Source organism: Mastigoproctus giganteus, chromosome 1 (genome assembly GCF_048544385.1).
Source record: "Mastigoproctus giganteus isolate SK-2022 chromosome 1, ASM4854438v1, whole genome shotgun sequence".
Taxonomy (NCBI): domain Eukaryota; kingdom Metazoa; phylum Arthropoda; class Arachnida; order Uropygi; family Thelyphonidae; genus Mastigoproctus; species Mastigoproctus giganteus.
The window spans coordinates 64520517-64539068 of NC_143575.1; the positions used below are offsets into that span (position 1 = coordinate 64520517).

General features: G+C 38.1%; 1 protein-coding gene across 4 annotated transcripts in view; it reads left to right on the top strand.

The window, feature by feature from the left end:
• The window catches only part of Vps13 (vacuolar protein sorting 13C), a 1645987-nt gene that overhangs the window by 921355 nt on the left and 706080 nt on the right, over positions 1-18552 (top strand). For all 4 annotated transcript variants that reach the window (XM_090373229.1, XM_090373247.1, XM_090373239.1 and 1 more), the window contains exon 38: positions 17894-18016. In XM_090373229.1, the coding sequence (XP_090229355.1) occupies positions 17894-18016 (123 nt within the window). The remainder of the gene's footprint in view (positions 1-17893; positions 18017-18552) is intronic.

An 18552-nucleotide genomic window follows, 5' to 3' on the forward strand; every position in this document is an offset into this window, starting at 1 on the left:
TTGATAAATACCTGTAATTCATCAAATTTATTTATCAAACTCCTAGCATTGCTGTACGCGCAAGGATACATGCACCTGTTCCTGTTCTTAGCTACCCTAACACAACCCATGTGTTTACTTGTTCCCTAATGACTCCCAGCAATCTCTGAAATATCGTGCATCTTGTTTTCCAGGCTTCTGCTCATTCTAATAGAAGCAGTGCAAGAATCACTTTCACCTCTGCCAATTGCTACTGTTAATCTATTAATCCTTGTATCCCCTTTGCCTTATACAAAGGAATAATAACCTCCTTCCCTACTAGCAAAATTCCTGTATGTCATTGACAATACTCTCCATGACTCTCTGGCATCCTGTCTGCAGTGCTCAGAAAATTTCATATTTGACTGCACAATTACTCCAAGGTCCTTTTCATTTTCTACCACCCTAACTATGGTGGCACACAGTTGGTACATTTCTCTGGGATTACTTCTACCTGTATGCAGTACTTTGCATTTGTTCATATAGGCACTTCCGTAGCCAGGTGGGAAGGAGCAGCAGTGCGTAGCACACGCTTCTTGATTAGACCGGGGTTCGAGCCCATCACCACCAAATACGGAGGATGCGGAAAGGTCAGGAATGACCACCGCATATTCACGGAGCAATATAGCCTTAGTTGTTAATGCTCCTAAAAAACCAAACAACAAACAACAGCATTTGTTTATGTTAAAACTTCACTTGCCACTTCTCAGCCCATCTGTCTAACTTTTCTAGATCCTGTTGCAGGAGCCAACTGCCATTACTGTCATTAATATCCCTGCCAGCCTTTTTATCATCTGTAAGCTTCGACATTAAGCTTCACATACATTCATCAATATCATTGATAAATATAGAAAACAGCAGTGGACCAACACGAAACCCTAGAGGACTCCATTCTATTAATACATTAGTCGACAAAGAGCAGCGTCCATTTATTACCACCCTGTCTTCTCTCACTCAACCACCCTTTATCTATTGTTGCAACTTGCCTTTAATGCCACTCTGCTCCAATCTGTACAGTAGTCTTCCATATAATATTGGTGTAAACACACCATAGACTACTTTTTGTTTAAGAGTTGTCTATGGTATGTTTACACCAATATTATATAGATTATTGTACTCTTAAAGATATATGATACCTTGTTGTTTTTAATTTTACTAGTCTTCCATATGAGACCATATCAAAACTTTCCTGAAATCCAAGTATATGCTATCAAAATTATTTTTTGCATCCAGTTCCTTTGTAACCACATCATAGTATATAATCAAATTTGTCAGACAAAACTTTTCCTTAAGAAATCCATGCTGTGTCTGAATTATTACTGTAGTCTTGTCTAGATGATCCTGCAATTATTCTTTATCTAGCAACTCCATAATTTTCTCCAGAAGAGAAGTTAACTTACTGGTCTTAATTACTGTAATTAATAATGTCACTCTTAGATCCCCTTTGTGAATTGGGGATACATTTGTACTTCTCCATTCCATGAGGACTTCTGCTGAGTCCAAGGATGCTCTCATGAATATGGATAAGCATTTGCTTACTTCCCTTGCTGCCTCCTTTAATATAACTGGATAGTCTCATCCACCCCAGGTGCCTTTCTTGTGTTTAACTTCGACAATTTCTCCTCCACTTTGCTGTCAGTTATTGCAAAAGCATTAAGCATCCTGTTGCAGGTTGATAAACTTCTCGCATTCTCCTCCCTTAACTCCTCATGTGAATGTAGATGCAAAATACTTATTCAGATTGTCAGCTATCTGAGCAGGATCATCTACAGTCCAACCGTCAATATCAAGTGGACCAATCTGATTCATCCTGTTCCTTCCAGTTTACATAAATAGTCTTTGTTGATTTTCTTAGAATCCTTTGCCAGAGATTTCTTGTATTCTGCCTTTGCTTGCTCTACCTCTTTTATGACTTGATTTCAGACTAGCTTATATCTACTATAGGTTTCTGTGTCACCTGATAATTTATATACATCCCATGCATTTTTCTTCTCTGCCACAAATCTCATTAGTTCATATGACATCCATTTAGGCCTAAACTTGAATAGTATTTCTTAATCAGTATGAGAAGCCCAGTAGCTTCCATGATTAAGTCCTTCAATGTGTCCCATTTAGAATTAGTTGTTTTTAACTTCATCAGTCAATCCCACTGTATATAATTTAAAAACTGTCTGAAACCACTGTAGTCACCTTTATGAAAACAAAATTCCTTCCCTTTACCCCTGATGGTAGTTACTCCTTTAAGTAAATCCTACTTCAGTACACTGTGATCACTACCACCTAGTGGTTCCTTTATCCGCAAATTCTTAATGCATGAATAATCACTGCCGATAACCAGATCAAGAGTATTACTCTCTTTGGTTGCCTGTCTATCATGTTGCTGTAGAAAACAGTCATCCAATAAATCCACAAAAGTCTTGCTAGTGTGCAAGTTACCAATCCACAAGTTCCAGTCAATATCTGGAAAGTTAAAATCCCCCATTACAAGACATTCTGATTTACTGGCCCTTTCTATTTCTTTGCATAACTGTTCATTGTGTTCATCAGAGTCATTACTCTTAATCTCATTTTCCCTTTCCTAATGTTTATGGCACACCAAGCTAACTGAACATTGCACTTATCATCCGTATTAACTGGATGTACTTCCTTATATTTTATGGTTTCTTAACAAACATCATAACTCCTCCTCCCTTCCTATCCCTATCTATTTTTTCTGTTCACATTGTGCTCTCCAAATTGCAATTCTGCACTGGTATGTGACACCACATCTCTGATATCTCAAGAATATCCACCTCTGATATCTTGACCAGCACTCGAACTTCAAATTCATCAAATATATTTACTATACTTCTAGCATTGGTGTACAAGCACCTGTTCTTACTCTTAGTTATCCTAACATAACTCAAGTATTTATTTTTTACATGATGACTCCCACTGTTCCCTGAAAACCCAGCACTCCCCCCCTCCATTCTAATAGAAGCAGTGCAAGAATCACTTTCAACTCTGCCTGCAGCTACTGTTTCTCTCTTATTCTGTGAATCTCCCTCAAGCTAGCAGGTTTCCAACCCACCTAATGCCCTGGATGCCAAGCGTTATTGTGATCGAGCAATTCTTTGAGATATTTATAGAGCATTTGCTCACTGTGATAAACTTAGTTAATTTGGGAAGTTTTTCTTACAAGGTGGTAGATGACTTTCATCAACCTGTGAAATACCACCACTTTGCTTATTGGGGGCTTGAAGTGGTGAAACCCATGTTTAGTCTCTAGTGCAAAGTTTCCGTCCCCCCCCCCGTACTTCTCCTTCAACCCATGCACGGTAATAAGTACTATAGGTTTAACTTATTCTTACAAATTGTAAGTAAGTTGAAGAAAGGAAAACCACCTTTCTTTTTTTCTTTCCTTAAAACTAACAAACTAACTCTTACACCACTTGGTCACTCTAACAGCACTGCCCCTGACTGTCCATGGTGGGGCCTGAAAAGGTCCTTTGCCAAGTGCTGAAAGGAGCTAACATGAATCACAAAGACCATTATCCATCTGTCGAGCCTCATGCCTTAACTTGTTCAAGGATAGACCAAACTGATTTTGACACTTCCCATCCCAAGAAACAAAGAACAGAAGGATCCCAAAAGAAATCACCACTGTTTCTTATAACATGTTCCCAGACAAGTCAACTGATAGCTACACTTTTTCCATTTCTTATCCAGAAATATCTTGCAAATGCTGCCGGACCACCTAAAACAGTGAAACAGTAATAGCTGGTGGTTATTATTTGGAGATCTACTTATAGAAATTTTTCTATAAGTAGATCTCCACTCTGGAGATCTACTTACAGAAATTATGAATAGTAGGCACTCTGAAGCCCTACTAAGAATCTCAAAATTTGTGAATATTCCTGTCACAGTAACTCCACATGCCACTCTAAATACATCCAAAGGAGTGCTGTCTGAATGGGGACTTAATAAATGTTACAGAGGAATTAGTCCAAGAGCTACAACACCAAAAAGTTGTTCAGGCAATGTGAATTGAAATCAAGAAAGACGGTGAACTGGTTCTGACACGTGGTGTTATACTGACCTTTTCAACACCAGTCTTTCCCGCTACAGTTAAGGCTGGATATCTGATCTGTCGTATTCGACCTTATGTCCCTAATCCTCTCAGGTGCTTCAAGTGCCAAAAATTTGTCCACGCTCAAAAAGTGTGTAGAGGGGTTTCAGTGTGCCCCAACTGTGGATCCAAAGAACACACACAGATAGACTGCCCAGCACTAACACCAGTATGGCCAAACTGTAAGGGTAACTACCCAGCTTACTCAAAAGTCTGTGAAACCTGGAAAACAGGAAAGAAAATACAAAAGTACAAAATAGAAAACAAAGTGACTTACCTAGAAGCAAGGAAACAAGTTTTACTCACTGGACTGAAACTCACATATGCAGCTACAATACAAAAATATAAATCGGAAGGAATTCGAACTGAAATGTCCATACCACCAGCTACATCCATTTCCGACTGGGCTCAGGCTGTTCTAGCAAGTCCACAGGAGAGTCCTAAAGAGCATGTAAAAGACCAAGCAAATAATACCCCAGTGCAATGTAAAAGAATTTTACATAAGCAAATAATAACCACCAGCTATTACTCCATCATGTTCATATACTGAGAGTCTGAGAAACCCTAAACCACAAAAGGCTCTAACCGCAGATATGGAAATCGATGACTCCTCTAACAGTGATGAAAACTGTCTTAGAAATACATGCTGAGACATGGATACTAGTCTTCCATGCGCAACAGTGTCAAAATCTTTCCTGAAATCCAAATATATGATATCAAAATTATTTTTTGCATCCAGTTCCTTTGTAACCACATCATAATATCCTATAAAATTTGTCAGACAAGACTTTCCCCTTAACAAACCCATGCTGTGTCTGAATTATTGCCGCAGTCTTCTCTAGATGATCATGCAATGCATCTCTATGCACCAGTCAGTACACCAGTGACTCCATTATTTTACACAGAACAGAAGTTAAACTAACTGGTCTGTAATTACTCGTGTCACCCTTTGATTCTCTCCCCCCCTTTGTGAATTGGGGATACATTTGCACATCTCCAGTACGTGGGGACCTCCCCTGAGTCAAAGAATGTTCTCATAATTATGGCTAAGGATTTGCTTAGTGGCTTTGCCGCCTCGTTTAATATAACTGGATAGATCCCATCCACCCCAAGTGCCTGTCTTATGTTTAACTTCAACAATTTCTCCTCCACTTTGCTCTCAGTTATTACAAAATCATTAAGCACCTTGCTACAATTTGATAACCTTCTGCCATTTTCAAACCTTAATAACTCATCATGTGTGAATGTAGATGCAAAATACTCATTCAGTTTGTTTGCTATCTGAGGAGGATCATCAACAGTCGAACCATCGATATCAAGTGGACCAATCAGATTCAACCCCTTCCTTTTAGAGTTTATAAGTAAAGAAATCCTTGCTGGTTTTCTTAGCATCTTTTGCCAAAGATTTCTCGTAATCTGCCTTCGCCTGCCTAACCTCCTTTGTGATCTGATTACAGACTAGCTTATATCTGCCATAGGCTTCTGAGTAGCTTGACAATTTATATGCATCCCATGCATATTTCTTCTCTGTTATGAGTCTCATTAGTTCATTTGATAACCATTTAGGCCTAAACCTTGAACAATATTTCTTAATAGGTATGAAACTTTTAGTAGCATCCACGATTAAATCCTTGAATACTTCCCACTTAGAATTTACTGTTGGTAACATCGTCATTTGATCCCACTGTACAGAATTTAAAAACTGTCTGAGACCACTGTACTCACCTTTACGGAAGCAAAAACCCTTTCCATTACCCCTGATGGTAATTAAATCTTTAAGTAAATCCCACATCAGTACACTGTGATCACTGCCACCTAGTGGTTCCTTTATCTGCAAATTCTTAATACATGAATGATCACTGCTAATAACCAGATCAAGAGTATTACCCTCTCTGGTTGCCTCACAAACATGCTGGTGCAAAAAACAATCATCCAATAAATCCACAAAAGTTTGACTATTGTGTGAGCGACCAACCAACAAGTTCCAGTCAATAAAGGGAAGTTAAAATCCCCCATTATAAGACATTCTGATTTACTAGCCCACTCTATTTCTCTGTACAATTGTTCATTGTACTCATTCGAGTCATTAAGCCTAATAACACACTCCTACTCTTATTTTTACTTTCGCAGTGCTTATGTCTCACCAAACTGACTCAACAGTGCACTGCTCATCTATATCAACTGGATGCACTTCTTTTGATTTTATGTTTTTCTTAATTAACAGCATAACACCTCCTCCCTTCCTATCCTTTCTGTGCACATTATACTCCCCAAATTCCAGTTCTACATTCCTTATATCTGTGTGACACCATGTCTCTGCTATTCCAACAATATCTGCCTTTGATGTCTTGACCAACACTTCAAATTCATCAAATTTATTTACTATACTTCTAGCATTGGTATACATGCAAGTATAGGTACAAAGATATACCTATCTTTATTATTAGTTTCCCTAACACATCCCATATACTCACCTGTTTCGCGATGACTGCCATAGTCCCTAAAACCCCCAACACCCCTCGCTGCAGGTCGCTACTTATTCTAATAGAAGTTGTGCAAGAATCACCTTCACCTTTGTCTGGATTCATAGACTTAACCTTTTAGTCTGTGAATTCCCCCAAGCGAGTAGTTTTCTGACCCAACTAACACTGCCTCGATAGATCAGCAAATATTCTTGCACCCTTTCTATTTAAGTGTATCCCATCCCCCTGTAGAAGCAGGCTCTCCTGTTAAAAAGCACAAACCACGCTGAAAAAAATTGTACACCTTGAGCCTTGCACATTCCCTCCAGGGCCGAATTGATTGACAAGGCTCTCATCATGTATTCCCTCCTATTTTGTCTGGGCAGAATTGCAGATACTTTGTAAAGCGTAATCTCACACTGCTTAACACAGGCTCCCACACCTGTGTCCGTTTTCCAACAGAGTCAACCTCTGCTATAGACCTGTTGATATGCCTGCCCATGTTATTTCCAGACTTCGATTGAAGAGTTTCAGACCACCCATTAAATAGTGACTTTTTCGTATAATCTGTAAGCTCTGCACAATAAAAAACTTACCACTGAGCCGTCTAACTAAATGGAAATTCTCAAAAGCTGACTGGAATAAATATGCATCCAGCATTACACTAGATGATGATATTATCCAGCATCACTCCATAGATGATACTGTTAAATACATTACAGACTAGATGTTGGCAGCCCCATGCTATTGCCATTCCTCAAACTTCAAATAAAGGATCCAAACACAAAAGCTATTGGTGGAATTCAGCATGTAACATTGCTAAGAGAGAAAAGAACAAGGCATGGTATCAGTTCCAAAAGAATCCAACCACTGCCAATCTCATTATTTACAAGAAACATAAAGCTCCATGTCTGTTACATCTGGTGAAAAGCTAAAAAAGAATCTTGGATTCGCTTTCCCTTGTCTGCATCAACTGCATATGATCCAACTTTCTTAAAAGCCAAATTAATAGCTGAAAAATATAGAATAAATTTCAGAACAAAGTCTGACCTCTCTTATAATGAACCACTAACCATATATGTATTATAAGAACCTTTAAAAAAAGCAGCCAATAGTGCACCTGGTTCAGATGCACTAATGTTAAAGAATCTAAATGACAGAACTCTTTACTCTCTCCTAAAACTTTTCAACTGAATATTTGTTGCAATTTACTTTCCCATTTCCTGGCAACATTCTATAGTTTTCCCCATTCCAAAACCATGAAAAAGATCAATCAGATCCACATAATTTTAGACAAATCTCACTCACTGGCTGCTTAGATATGGAAAAAATGGCACACACTTGCCTCACCTGGTATCTGGAAACTCAAACTACTATTAGTATTATTAGTATTAGCAGTGGCCACATGGTGCAAGCACCAGCCAAAAATAAATAAAATAATAATAAGAAGAAGAAAAATTTTAAAAAATAAATAATTAATAAGATTAAAGGAAATAGACAACTTATGCATTTCCCTCCTCCCATAGGTAACTATCCAACGGACCTTTGAATTTCCCCAAACTGTCAGCCTCTACTACCCAGTTTGGTGTGCAGTAGAGCTACTTCTACCACCCATGTGTTAGAGGTAGCTTATTCCAGTAATTTATAACTCGCTGGCTAAAATAAAACTTCCTACAATCCATTCTAAACATCCCCCCTCGTAACATGAAATCATGGCCTGTATTTCTAGAATCATTTCTAACCGTGAAACTTTCGTCCTCATTCATTTTACTTATGCCTCTCACAGCCTTAAAATACCTCAATCAAGTCTCATCTAAGGTGCCTAGTTTCCAAGTTCTTCAACCTAGATATTCGAAGTCTTTCCTCATATGGACACCCTTTTGCCAATCTCACCAGGTGAGTTACCTGTCTTTGGACCCTTTCAAGAAGCACAATGTCTTTCTTTAGGTTCGCTTTCCATACTTGAACCCAGTATTCCCGGAGTGAGCTAACAATAGCCTTATATAATGGGATCATGACTTCCTTATCTCTACTAGCAATTGTTCTAGCAATAAATCATCGATAGGACACTATGTGCCTTCCTTGCGACCTGTCGGAGAACTTCAATGCTCAGAGAACTCCATGTCTGACCAAACGCAACACCCAATTCCCTTTCCTCCACTACTGGCTTTAATTGAACTCCACCAGGTGTGTGTTATTTTTGCGTTATTGTTCCCCAGGAGTTAATACCTTACACTTTGCTGGATTAAAGCATAACTGCTATTTTCCTGACTATCACTGAAGTCTATCCAGATCACTTTGAAGAAGCTCTGCTTGACAGTGATCATTAATTATTCTACCAATCTTTATATCACCTGCAAATTTGGACATAGTGCCCTCTAACCCTTTGTTGTTTTTTATTTATGAAAATAAAAAACAACAGTGGTCCTAATACTGATCCTTGAGGAACCCCACTTCTTACACCAACTGAATCTGAGGAATAACCATTTATCACAATCCTCTGCCTCCTGCACTGAAGCCATCCAGCTATCCATATAATAATTTTCCCTGTGATTTTCACCTGTTCCAGCTTATAAAATAACTGCTCATGTGGGACTGAGCCAAGTGCTCTGCTGGACTCCAAATAAACAATGTCGCAATTATTCCCGAAATTCAGATGTTTAGTGCCATTTCAAAATAGCTAACCAGATTAGTTATACAAAACCATGCTGAGTATCCTTCAGAATGCTATTTCTATCTAAATGATCCTGAATTCCACCCTTGATCATTGTCTCCCTGATTTTCCCTACTAGTTAGACAGACTGGCCAGTAATTTCCTACTTCACTCTTAGAACTGCCCTTATGTATTGGAGATACATTGCCACTTTTCCAATCCAATGGAATCATTCCCGTGTCCAGCGATGTTCTCATAATTAGCCACAATGGTTCCCTGCACTCACTTGCCACCTCCCTTAAGGTTGTAGGGTATATGCCATCAACCCCAGTAGCCTTACTGGCGTAGACTCAAGTTTTTTCATTTAATAAACCTGAAATTTCAACGTCATTAATTACCTTTCTTTCAACTTCACTGCCATAATTTCTCATTGACACAAAAGGTTTCTTCTGTAAATATCGATGCAAAGTAACTGTTGAGTGCATCTGAAATTTCAGTGGTGTATCTAATAATATCCCACTTCCATTACATGAAGGTCTGATCTAGTTTGTCCTTCTCTTCTTTGGATTTATATATGTGAAGAATTCCTTATCTCCCTCTCTGCTCTCTTTGCCAGTGAGACGTCATAATAGTAGTAGTAGTAGTAGTTATGTTATTTGGTTTTTTTAGGAGCATTAGCAACTAAGGCCATATTGCTCCGGGATATGCAGTGGTCATTCCATGACCTTTCCGCATCCTCCGTATTTGGTAGTGAGGGACTCGAACCCCGGTCTAATCAAGAAGTGTGTGCTACACATTGCTGCTCCTTCCCACCTGGCTACGGAGGTGCCAAGTAGTAGTGGAATGTGATGCAAGAAAGCAAGTGTATGAGCTTATGCAGCATTAGCCAAAAAACAATAAATAATAAATAAATCACACCATTCCCTCCAAATGCCTGTCCAGATGTCTGTCCTGTCCAAATTACTCCTTAAATTTATTCAATATATCAACTTCCACAATGACAGATGGATGTTTGTCCCAGAAATTAACCACCCGCTGTCTAAAGGCAAATTTCCGCACATCTATTCTACATCTGTCTTTTCTTAATTTGAATTTATGACCCTTAGGTTCGTAATCTGAACAAGTGGAAGGATCCCATCAGAATTCAGCGTGCTCAACCCATTCAAGACCTTATACACCTCAATTACTTCACCGCGTAGGTGCCTAGTCTCCAGCCACTGCAATTTTCAGAACTTAAGCCTTTCTTGGTAAGAGGATCCCTTCATTCCCCTCACCAATCTTGTTGCCCTTCTCTGTACATGCTCATGCAAATCGACATCCTTCCTAAAATAAGGCCTCCAGACCTGTATGCAGTACTCAAGGCGTGGCCTGACCATTGCCTTATACAGAGGGACAATCACCTCCTTTTCCCTGCTAGAAAAATTCCTATATATCATTGACAAAACCCCATGACCTGACCTGGCAGCCTGTCTGTATTGCTCAGAAAACTTCATATCTGACTGCACAATTACTCCCGGGTCTTTTTCATTTTCTACCACCTTAAGTGTAGTACCACACAGTTGGTACTTTTCTCTCGGGTTACTTCTACTCATATGCAGTACTTTGCATTTGTCAAGGTTAAACTTCAATTGCCACTTCTTAGCCCATCTGCCCAAATTATCTAGATCTTGTTGCAGTAGCACACTGCCATTACTGTCATTAACAACCCTGCCAACCTTTTTATTCATCTGCAAACTTCGACACTAAGCCTGATATACCTTCATCAATATCATTGATAAATATACAAAACAACTGTGGACCCAACACCGAACCCTGTAGGACTCCACTAATAATATTAGTCCACGAGGAGCAGCACCCATTGATTACCACCCTCTGTTGTCTCCCACTTAACCATCCTTTTATCCATTGTAGCAACATACCCTTAATACCCATTCTGCTCCAGTTTGTACAATAGTCTTCCATGCGCAACTGTGTCAAAAGCTTTCCTGAAATCCAAATATATGATATCAAAATTATTTTTTGCATCCAGTTCCTTTGTAACCACATCATCATAACCAATAAAATTTGTCAGACAAGACTTTCCCTTAACAAACCCATGCTGTGTCTGAATTATTGCTGCAGTCTTGTCTAGATGATCCTGCAATGCATCTTTAACCAGTGACTCCATTATTTTACCCGGAACAGAAGTTAAACTAACTGGTCTGTAATTAGTCGTGTCACCCTTTGATCCCCCCCCTTTGTGAATTGGGGATACATTTGCACATCTCCAGTCCATGGGAACCTTCCCTGAGTCCAAAGATGCTCTCATAATTATGGCTAAGGGTTTGCTTAGTTGCTTTGCCACCTCCTTTAATATAACTGGATAGATCTCATCCACCCCCGGTGCTTTTCTTATGTTTAACTTCAAAAATTTCTCCTCCACTTTGTTCTCAGTTATTACAAAATCATTAAGTACTCTGCTGCAATTTGGTAACCTTCTGCCATTTTCAAACCTTAATAATTCCTCACCTGTGAATGTAGATGCAAAATACTCATTCAGTTTGTTATCTGAGCAGGATCATCAACCATTGATGTCAAGTAGACCAATCAGATTCATCCCCTTCCTTTTAGAGTTTATATTAGTAAAGAAATCCTTGCTGTTTTCCTTAGCATCTTTTGCCAAAGATTTCTCGTAATTTGCCTTCGCCTGCCTAACCTCCTTTGTGACCTGATTACAGACTAGCTTATATCTGCCATGGGCTTCTGAGTCGCTTGATAATTTATATGCATCCCATGCATATTTCTTCTCTGTTACGAGTCTCATTAGTTCATTTGATAACTATTTAGGCCTAAACCTTGAACAATATTTCTTAATAGGTATGAAACTTTTAGTAGCATCCACAGTTAATTCCTTGAATACTTCCCACTTAGAATTTACTGTTGGTAACATCTTCAGTTGATCGCACTGTATAGAATTTAAAAACTGCTGAGACCACTGTACTCACCTTTACGGAAGCAAAAATCCTTTCGTTTACCCCTGATGGTAATTAAATCTTTAAGTAAATCCCACATCAGTACACTGTGATCACTGCCACCTAGTGGTTCCTTTATCTGCAAATTCTTAATACACGAATGATCACTGCTGATAACCAGATCAAGAGTATTACTCTCTCTGGTTGCCTCTCCAAAATGCTGCTGCAGAAAACAATCATCCAATAAATCCACAAAAGTTTGACTATTGGGTGAGCGACCAACCAACAAGTTCCAGTCAATATCTGGGAAGTTAAAATCCCCCATTATAAGACGTTCTGATTTACTTGCCCACTCTATTTCTCTGTACAATTGTTCATTGTACTCATTCGAGTCATTAGGCCTAAAACACACTCCTACTCTTATTTTTACTTTCTCAGTGCTTATGTCACAACAAAGTGACTCAACAGTGCACTGTTCATCAACTGGGTGCACTTCTTTCTATTTTATGTTTTTCTTAATTAACAGCATAATCTGCCTTTGCCACTCTAACCATTTCTCTATTACACTATTACAGATCGAATTGTAGCTGTTATAGGCTTCAGTATTTTTTATTGCTCTTTAACTTTAACTACGAATAATGATCAGTTTGGATTTCGTAAAAAAAAAAAAAAAATCTACCCTAGACCTTTTGATAAACTCTGAGGCAAATGTGAAAAATGCTTTCATAAAGAATGAACATTTGGTCATGGTGAGCTTAGATATAGAGAAAGCCTTTGAAACCATGTGGCATCATGGCATTCTTCGTGACCTACATGCCCCATGATTACAAGTACATTTACCATCATTAATTCGGAGCTTTCTCAAATATCGAACCTTCCAAGTCTGTTATTGAATTGCGCTCGCTAAAATCACCATACGGGAGGAAAGAGTCTCACAAGGGTTAGTCCTCAGTGCCACACTCTTCGCAGTTAGAATACATTCTCTAATAACTACCATCTCGAATTCAGTAGAAACTTATCTTTATGCCGATGACCTCGCCATATCCAGTCGTCACAAGATATGTACTCCATTGAAAGGAAGCTCCAACTGTCAATAAATAAAACACATTCGTGGATGTTACAAAATGGTTATAGACTGTCCCCACTGAAAACTTTTGCTATACACTTCTGCAAAAAGCGAAAAATGCACCCTGACCCAGACTTACATTTGGGTAATCATGTTATACCAGTCAATGGCGATGCCAGATTTCTAGGTTTGGGCGCCTCTGTAGCCAGGTGGGCAGGAGCAGGAGTACGAGCCTGTGACAACCAAATACGGAGGATGCGGAAAGGTCAGGGAATGACCACCGCATATCCCCGGAGCAATATGGCTTTAGTTGCTAATGTTCCTAAAAACCAAACAACAACAACATGTCTAGGTTTAATATTAGACAAAAAATTAAACTTCCTAAAACACATACTGAATGTAGAAACTGTTTGCCTTAGGAAAATGAATATCCTCAGAGTGCTCCCTGCGATGGCATAGGTTGCTGACTGATGCTTCCTTCTTCATCTGTATAAAACCATAATTTGATCGAGACTAGACTATGGTGCACCTGTGTATGACTCAGCTAGAAAATCAACATTGCAGTCCCTCAATACTATTCAACACAATGCCCTTAGAATAGCTCTAGATGCCTACCGAACATCGCCAGTCCGTAGTCTATATATCAATGTGCATGAACCTTCATTATCCTCTCAGAATCAGCTGCTTCTGCTTACGTATTCAGCCTGCACATCCTATCTGGCCTTACCTCTTCAACCCATCTTTCGTAATTCATACAGGAATAAACTCAATGAAAATAAATCTGCTGGAATCAGATTGAATGATGTAATGAAGAATTGGAGTGGACCACTAGACACTATTCAACCCGACACCGAAAAATTGGAACCACCTTGGTCAACATTCAAATCTGTATGTGAGACTTTTTTCAGAAGTGGGGAAAGCAGGTGCTGGACAATCAAAATGTACAGCAGCTGCATGCAGCTCATGCATCAGCAAACACGCACTATCTGCAAATATATACCAATGGATCTAAATCTAATACATGGGTTGGTGCTGCAGTGATTCTTCCTACTTCTGTTATCTCTGAAGTCCTTCTCTCTAGTGGCAGTATTTACACCACAGAATTTCATGATCAAAATGGCTATTGAACTCGTCAACAACATGTGTAATCAAGAGATAATAATCTATACCGATTCCTTGAGTGCAGTAACTGCTTTACAACATAAATGTCCCAACTGTCATCCTGTTTTCAAAGAGATCAGAGCACACTTGATAAATCTCACAGGATACAATACAGCGGTAAGGTTTTGCTGGATTTCTAGGCATGCTAGAATCCAGCAAAATGAGAAGGCAGATGAAGCAGCTAAAAATCCAGTCAACACTATGTCTTCACTTGCCTCGATTCCCTATATGGATTGCAAACTCACTATAAAGCAGGGATGTATTGACCAATGGGCATCAGTCTGGCAGCAACAAACCCATAATAAGCTCTTCCAAATAAAGAAAATGCCACGGTACTGAAAATCTAGTTCACGATTAAACAGAGGAGAAGAGGTTGTCCTTGCAAGGACATGCATCAGGCATATCCTTCCCATGTCACCCACCTTCACTTGTGACAGGCAATTATCCTTCTCAATGTGGCCATTTTTTCGTCCTACTGACAGTGAAACATATCCTTCTTGACTGTCAACACAACCACTCTGCTTGATTAGCAAATCTTAAATCAGCTCAAACCCAAAATAACTCATTAGAGATGAACCAAATTCTCAGTGACGATGCAAATCTGTCTGACCGTTTTAATTTTTTAAAGCAAATTCATTTATACGAACTTATCTGAAATATGGCTGACAAAAAAAAATTTCGTTTTCAGAACTACTGCAACAGGCACAATTTGGCCTTAGTTGCCCTTGTGCCAATAAACTTCCATTAAAACAAACTGACCCACCTAACACTGCCTATATAGCATCAGCAAAGGCTCTTGCACCCCTTCTGTTTGAGTATATCCCATTCCTATAGAAACAATCTCTCTCATGTTAAAAAGCACAGACCAAGGTGAGAAAAATTCCATCCCATGAACAATCTCTCCAGAGCCAAATGATTGACAAGGCTCTCATCATGTACTCCCTCCTATCGTGTCTGGGCAGAATTGCAGACACTTTCAAATTCAACCCTAACTCATGGCTTTTTTTCAACATTGACCTGTACTTGTTAAGTAAGTTTGCAGATATCCTATTCTTAATGTCATTAGTGCAAACATGTACAAGAATATCACCCTTTGTGCCTTTAAAAGATATCTGCTCTACAAAGTCATCAAATTTTGCCCCTGGCAGACATATCCTGGTCCTATTCTGCTAATCCTTTTTACCCAGTATATTACCCATCTCCTTGACAATGGAGTCACCAACAATAACTATCTCCTGTGGAACTAGTGCATTCTGCTTTGAAGATTGCCGCTGTGTAGCCTGATGCACAAGAGGAATCTCTGGTATTGAGTTGGGCAGCTGAGATCTTAATGCCCCCCCCCCCCACTTTAATACCTTCAAGGGCATCTACCTAACTTTTCAAACTCTCATAGGCACCCTTCAGAATGCTGAATTGCCATATAATTTCTTGACACTCTCTGCACCTAGCACACACAAAGGCTAGATCATTATCCTGTTCCAGAAAGATCCATGATCATTTCACAAGTTGCACATTTTTTGAGGCTTTGATGTGTTGGAGATATGCCTCCTCGGTTCTCCCCCGAACTATAGCAGTCATGCTACTTTTTGCCCATTGTTTTGCTGCTCTTTGCTCTTGTCTGCGGCATGATATCTAATTGAATACAATGAAAATTATTAAGATTAATCAACTTAATTAATCAGGTATCAATACTACATTATCTAATAGATTTCTAAATGCAGTGATGCATACTACGCTATTTAGTTTTGTTAGAGCTACCTATTTACCACAGTTAAAAATTTGAATTTCCTACCACTCACACTGTACTATAACAATGGCGACAATGTTCAAATGAAACAATGGTTTTACGCATATTAAGTAGTAATCTACAAAATATCTAACTAAATTAAAAATAAAAATAACAAGTGTAACTAGGTCTATAAAGCTACTTACAAAGTATGATATAAAATTAGCATTAGTAGAGGCATACGATGCAAGAAAGCAAGCTTATGCAGCATCAGCCAAAAAAAAAAACCCCATTTCATCCCTCCATTCGTTCCAAATGCCTGTCCAGCTCAGCCTTAAATTTATTTAGGCTATCAACTTCCACAACAAAAGATGGAAGTCTGTTCCACCAATCAACTGCCTGCTGGCTAAAGGCAAATTTCCACATATCTATTCTACAACTGTCTTTCCTCAGTTTGAAACTGTGCCCCCTCAGTTTCTTAATCTGAGCAAGAGGAAGAATCCTATGAGCATTCAACTTGCTCAAGCCATTCAAGGCCTTATAAACCTCAATCAGATCACCTCGATCACTCTCCAGGCACTGCAATTTGCAGAACTTAAGCCTTTCTTGGTAAGAACACCCCTTCGTTCCACTCACCAATCTTTTTGCCCTTCTTTGTACTCGTTCTAGCAACTCTACATCCTTCCTAAAATGAGGCCTCCAGACCTGTACACAGTACTCTGGTTGTGTCCTGACCATTGCCTTGTACAACTGGATAATCACTTCCCTGTCCCTTCTAGAAAAATTCCTAAATATCATTGACATGATTCCATGACCTGCCCTGGCAGCTTGTCTGCACTACTCAGCAAACTTCATGACAATCTAGTACATTTGACAATCAAGTAAATAAAATGGCAAAAAACTTATATTTCTTGTAGCTTGAATTTCACTGCTTCCAGTTGTAATGACACTCAATGTCCTCTCTAGTTGAGGACATTGAGTAATTGAGTATGCTGGTACTTGAATATACCGTTACTTTTTTGAAACCTTGCCAGGAAATTGAAGAAACAGAATTTATCACATCGGTGTAAATAAAATTAGTAAAATTTCAATAATTTTCACCTAAAATATAAAATCAGAAGTAAACATCAAGCTAATTGGTTTGCACTTTCCAAAAGTGGGACGCAATATATGATTTCCGCTATCATTTTAATACTCTTTATTTATTTATTTTTTTTAACTCCTCTTGAAACTATATTTCTTGGCATCGAGGTATTTGGTATCGAACTATGGGTAAGATTGCATGTACTCCTTTAAGAAAACAGTGAAACCATTTTAAGATAGAGACCATTTATATATACATTCTGAAGTGTAGAAATAAAAATAACAGTATATTCCATAATAATAACAGTATATTCCATAACAATATGTTCCATAAATTCTATGTGGTTAGCAGTAGAACTCAGTCTATAAACTGCATGTATCATGCCTGCCCTAAGCCAGTTTATCATAAATTATATTAACAATAATCAATTTAAGTGTAATGCAAATTATTTTCTGGTTGTATTGTTCATATTAGTGAATAAAAGCTTTCTATTTATTTGTCTGTTAAGTTATTTTGTAAGGTTAATACATTTAGCAACATGTATTAATTTTACATTTAGTGTATTGATATCTAGTTCATCTGTTGAGCTGTGCCTAGCTTCATTTCCATGCATAATTGTGTTTCTTCTATACTTTAATTTTTATAGAAATTTCAATTTTTATAGAATGAAGTGCAGTTGAAAATGCAGATGACATCTCATGCTATGAATATATCTGGAACGGTTGGTAATCTTCAAGTTTTTACAGCATATTTTAATCCTAATACCAGAGAAGATTCAAAAGCAAAGGTTAGAAAATAATCTTTTTTGTGTTTTATTTTGTTCATAATAATGTCAGTTAGTAAGTGTAATTTTTGTTTGTTAGAAAAATATTGATTTCAAATTGCATGCAGTATTTATTGATTGTAAGGTGCAATTTTTTTTTTTTTTTTTTTGTTCTTTGCTATTTCTAAAATTAGACTGTCCTAGAAATGAGTACAGAATTTACACTTATACATTAGTCTTGTTATATTAAATTTGTTTAAATAAAGTTTTTTTTTTTTTCTTCATTTCACAAAGGTTACATGAAATCAGTCATCTAATTTAACAATTAATCAGATACAAAAAATTTCTGATAAACCCATAAAGGTAAAAAAAAAAAAAAAAAAAAAAATTTAATTTAAAAGAAGGAATGCAAAAAAGAATAGCTCTTAGAGTTAAAATAAATAAATTTTACCTACTGTTTTGAACATTCCTTCTCATAATTTTTCTTCCTGAAAAAAATCTGAGATCCCTCAGACCCTGTGCCTGGTATAGGGTTAACAGTTCTTATTATCACTGTTATT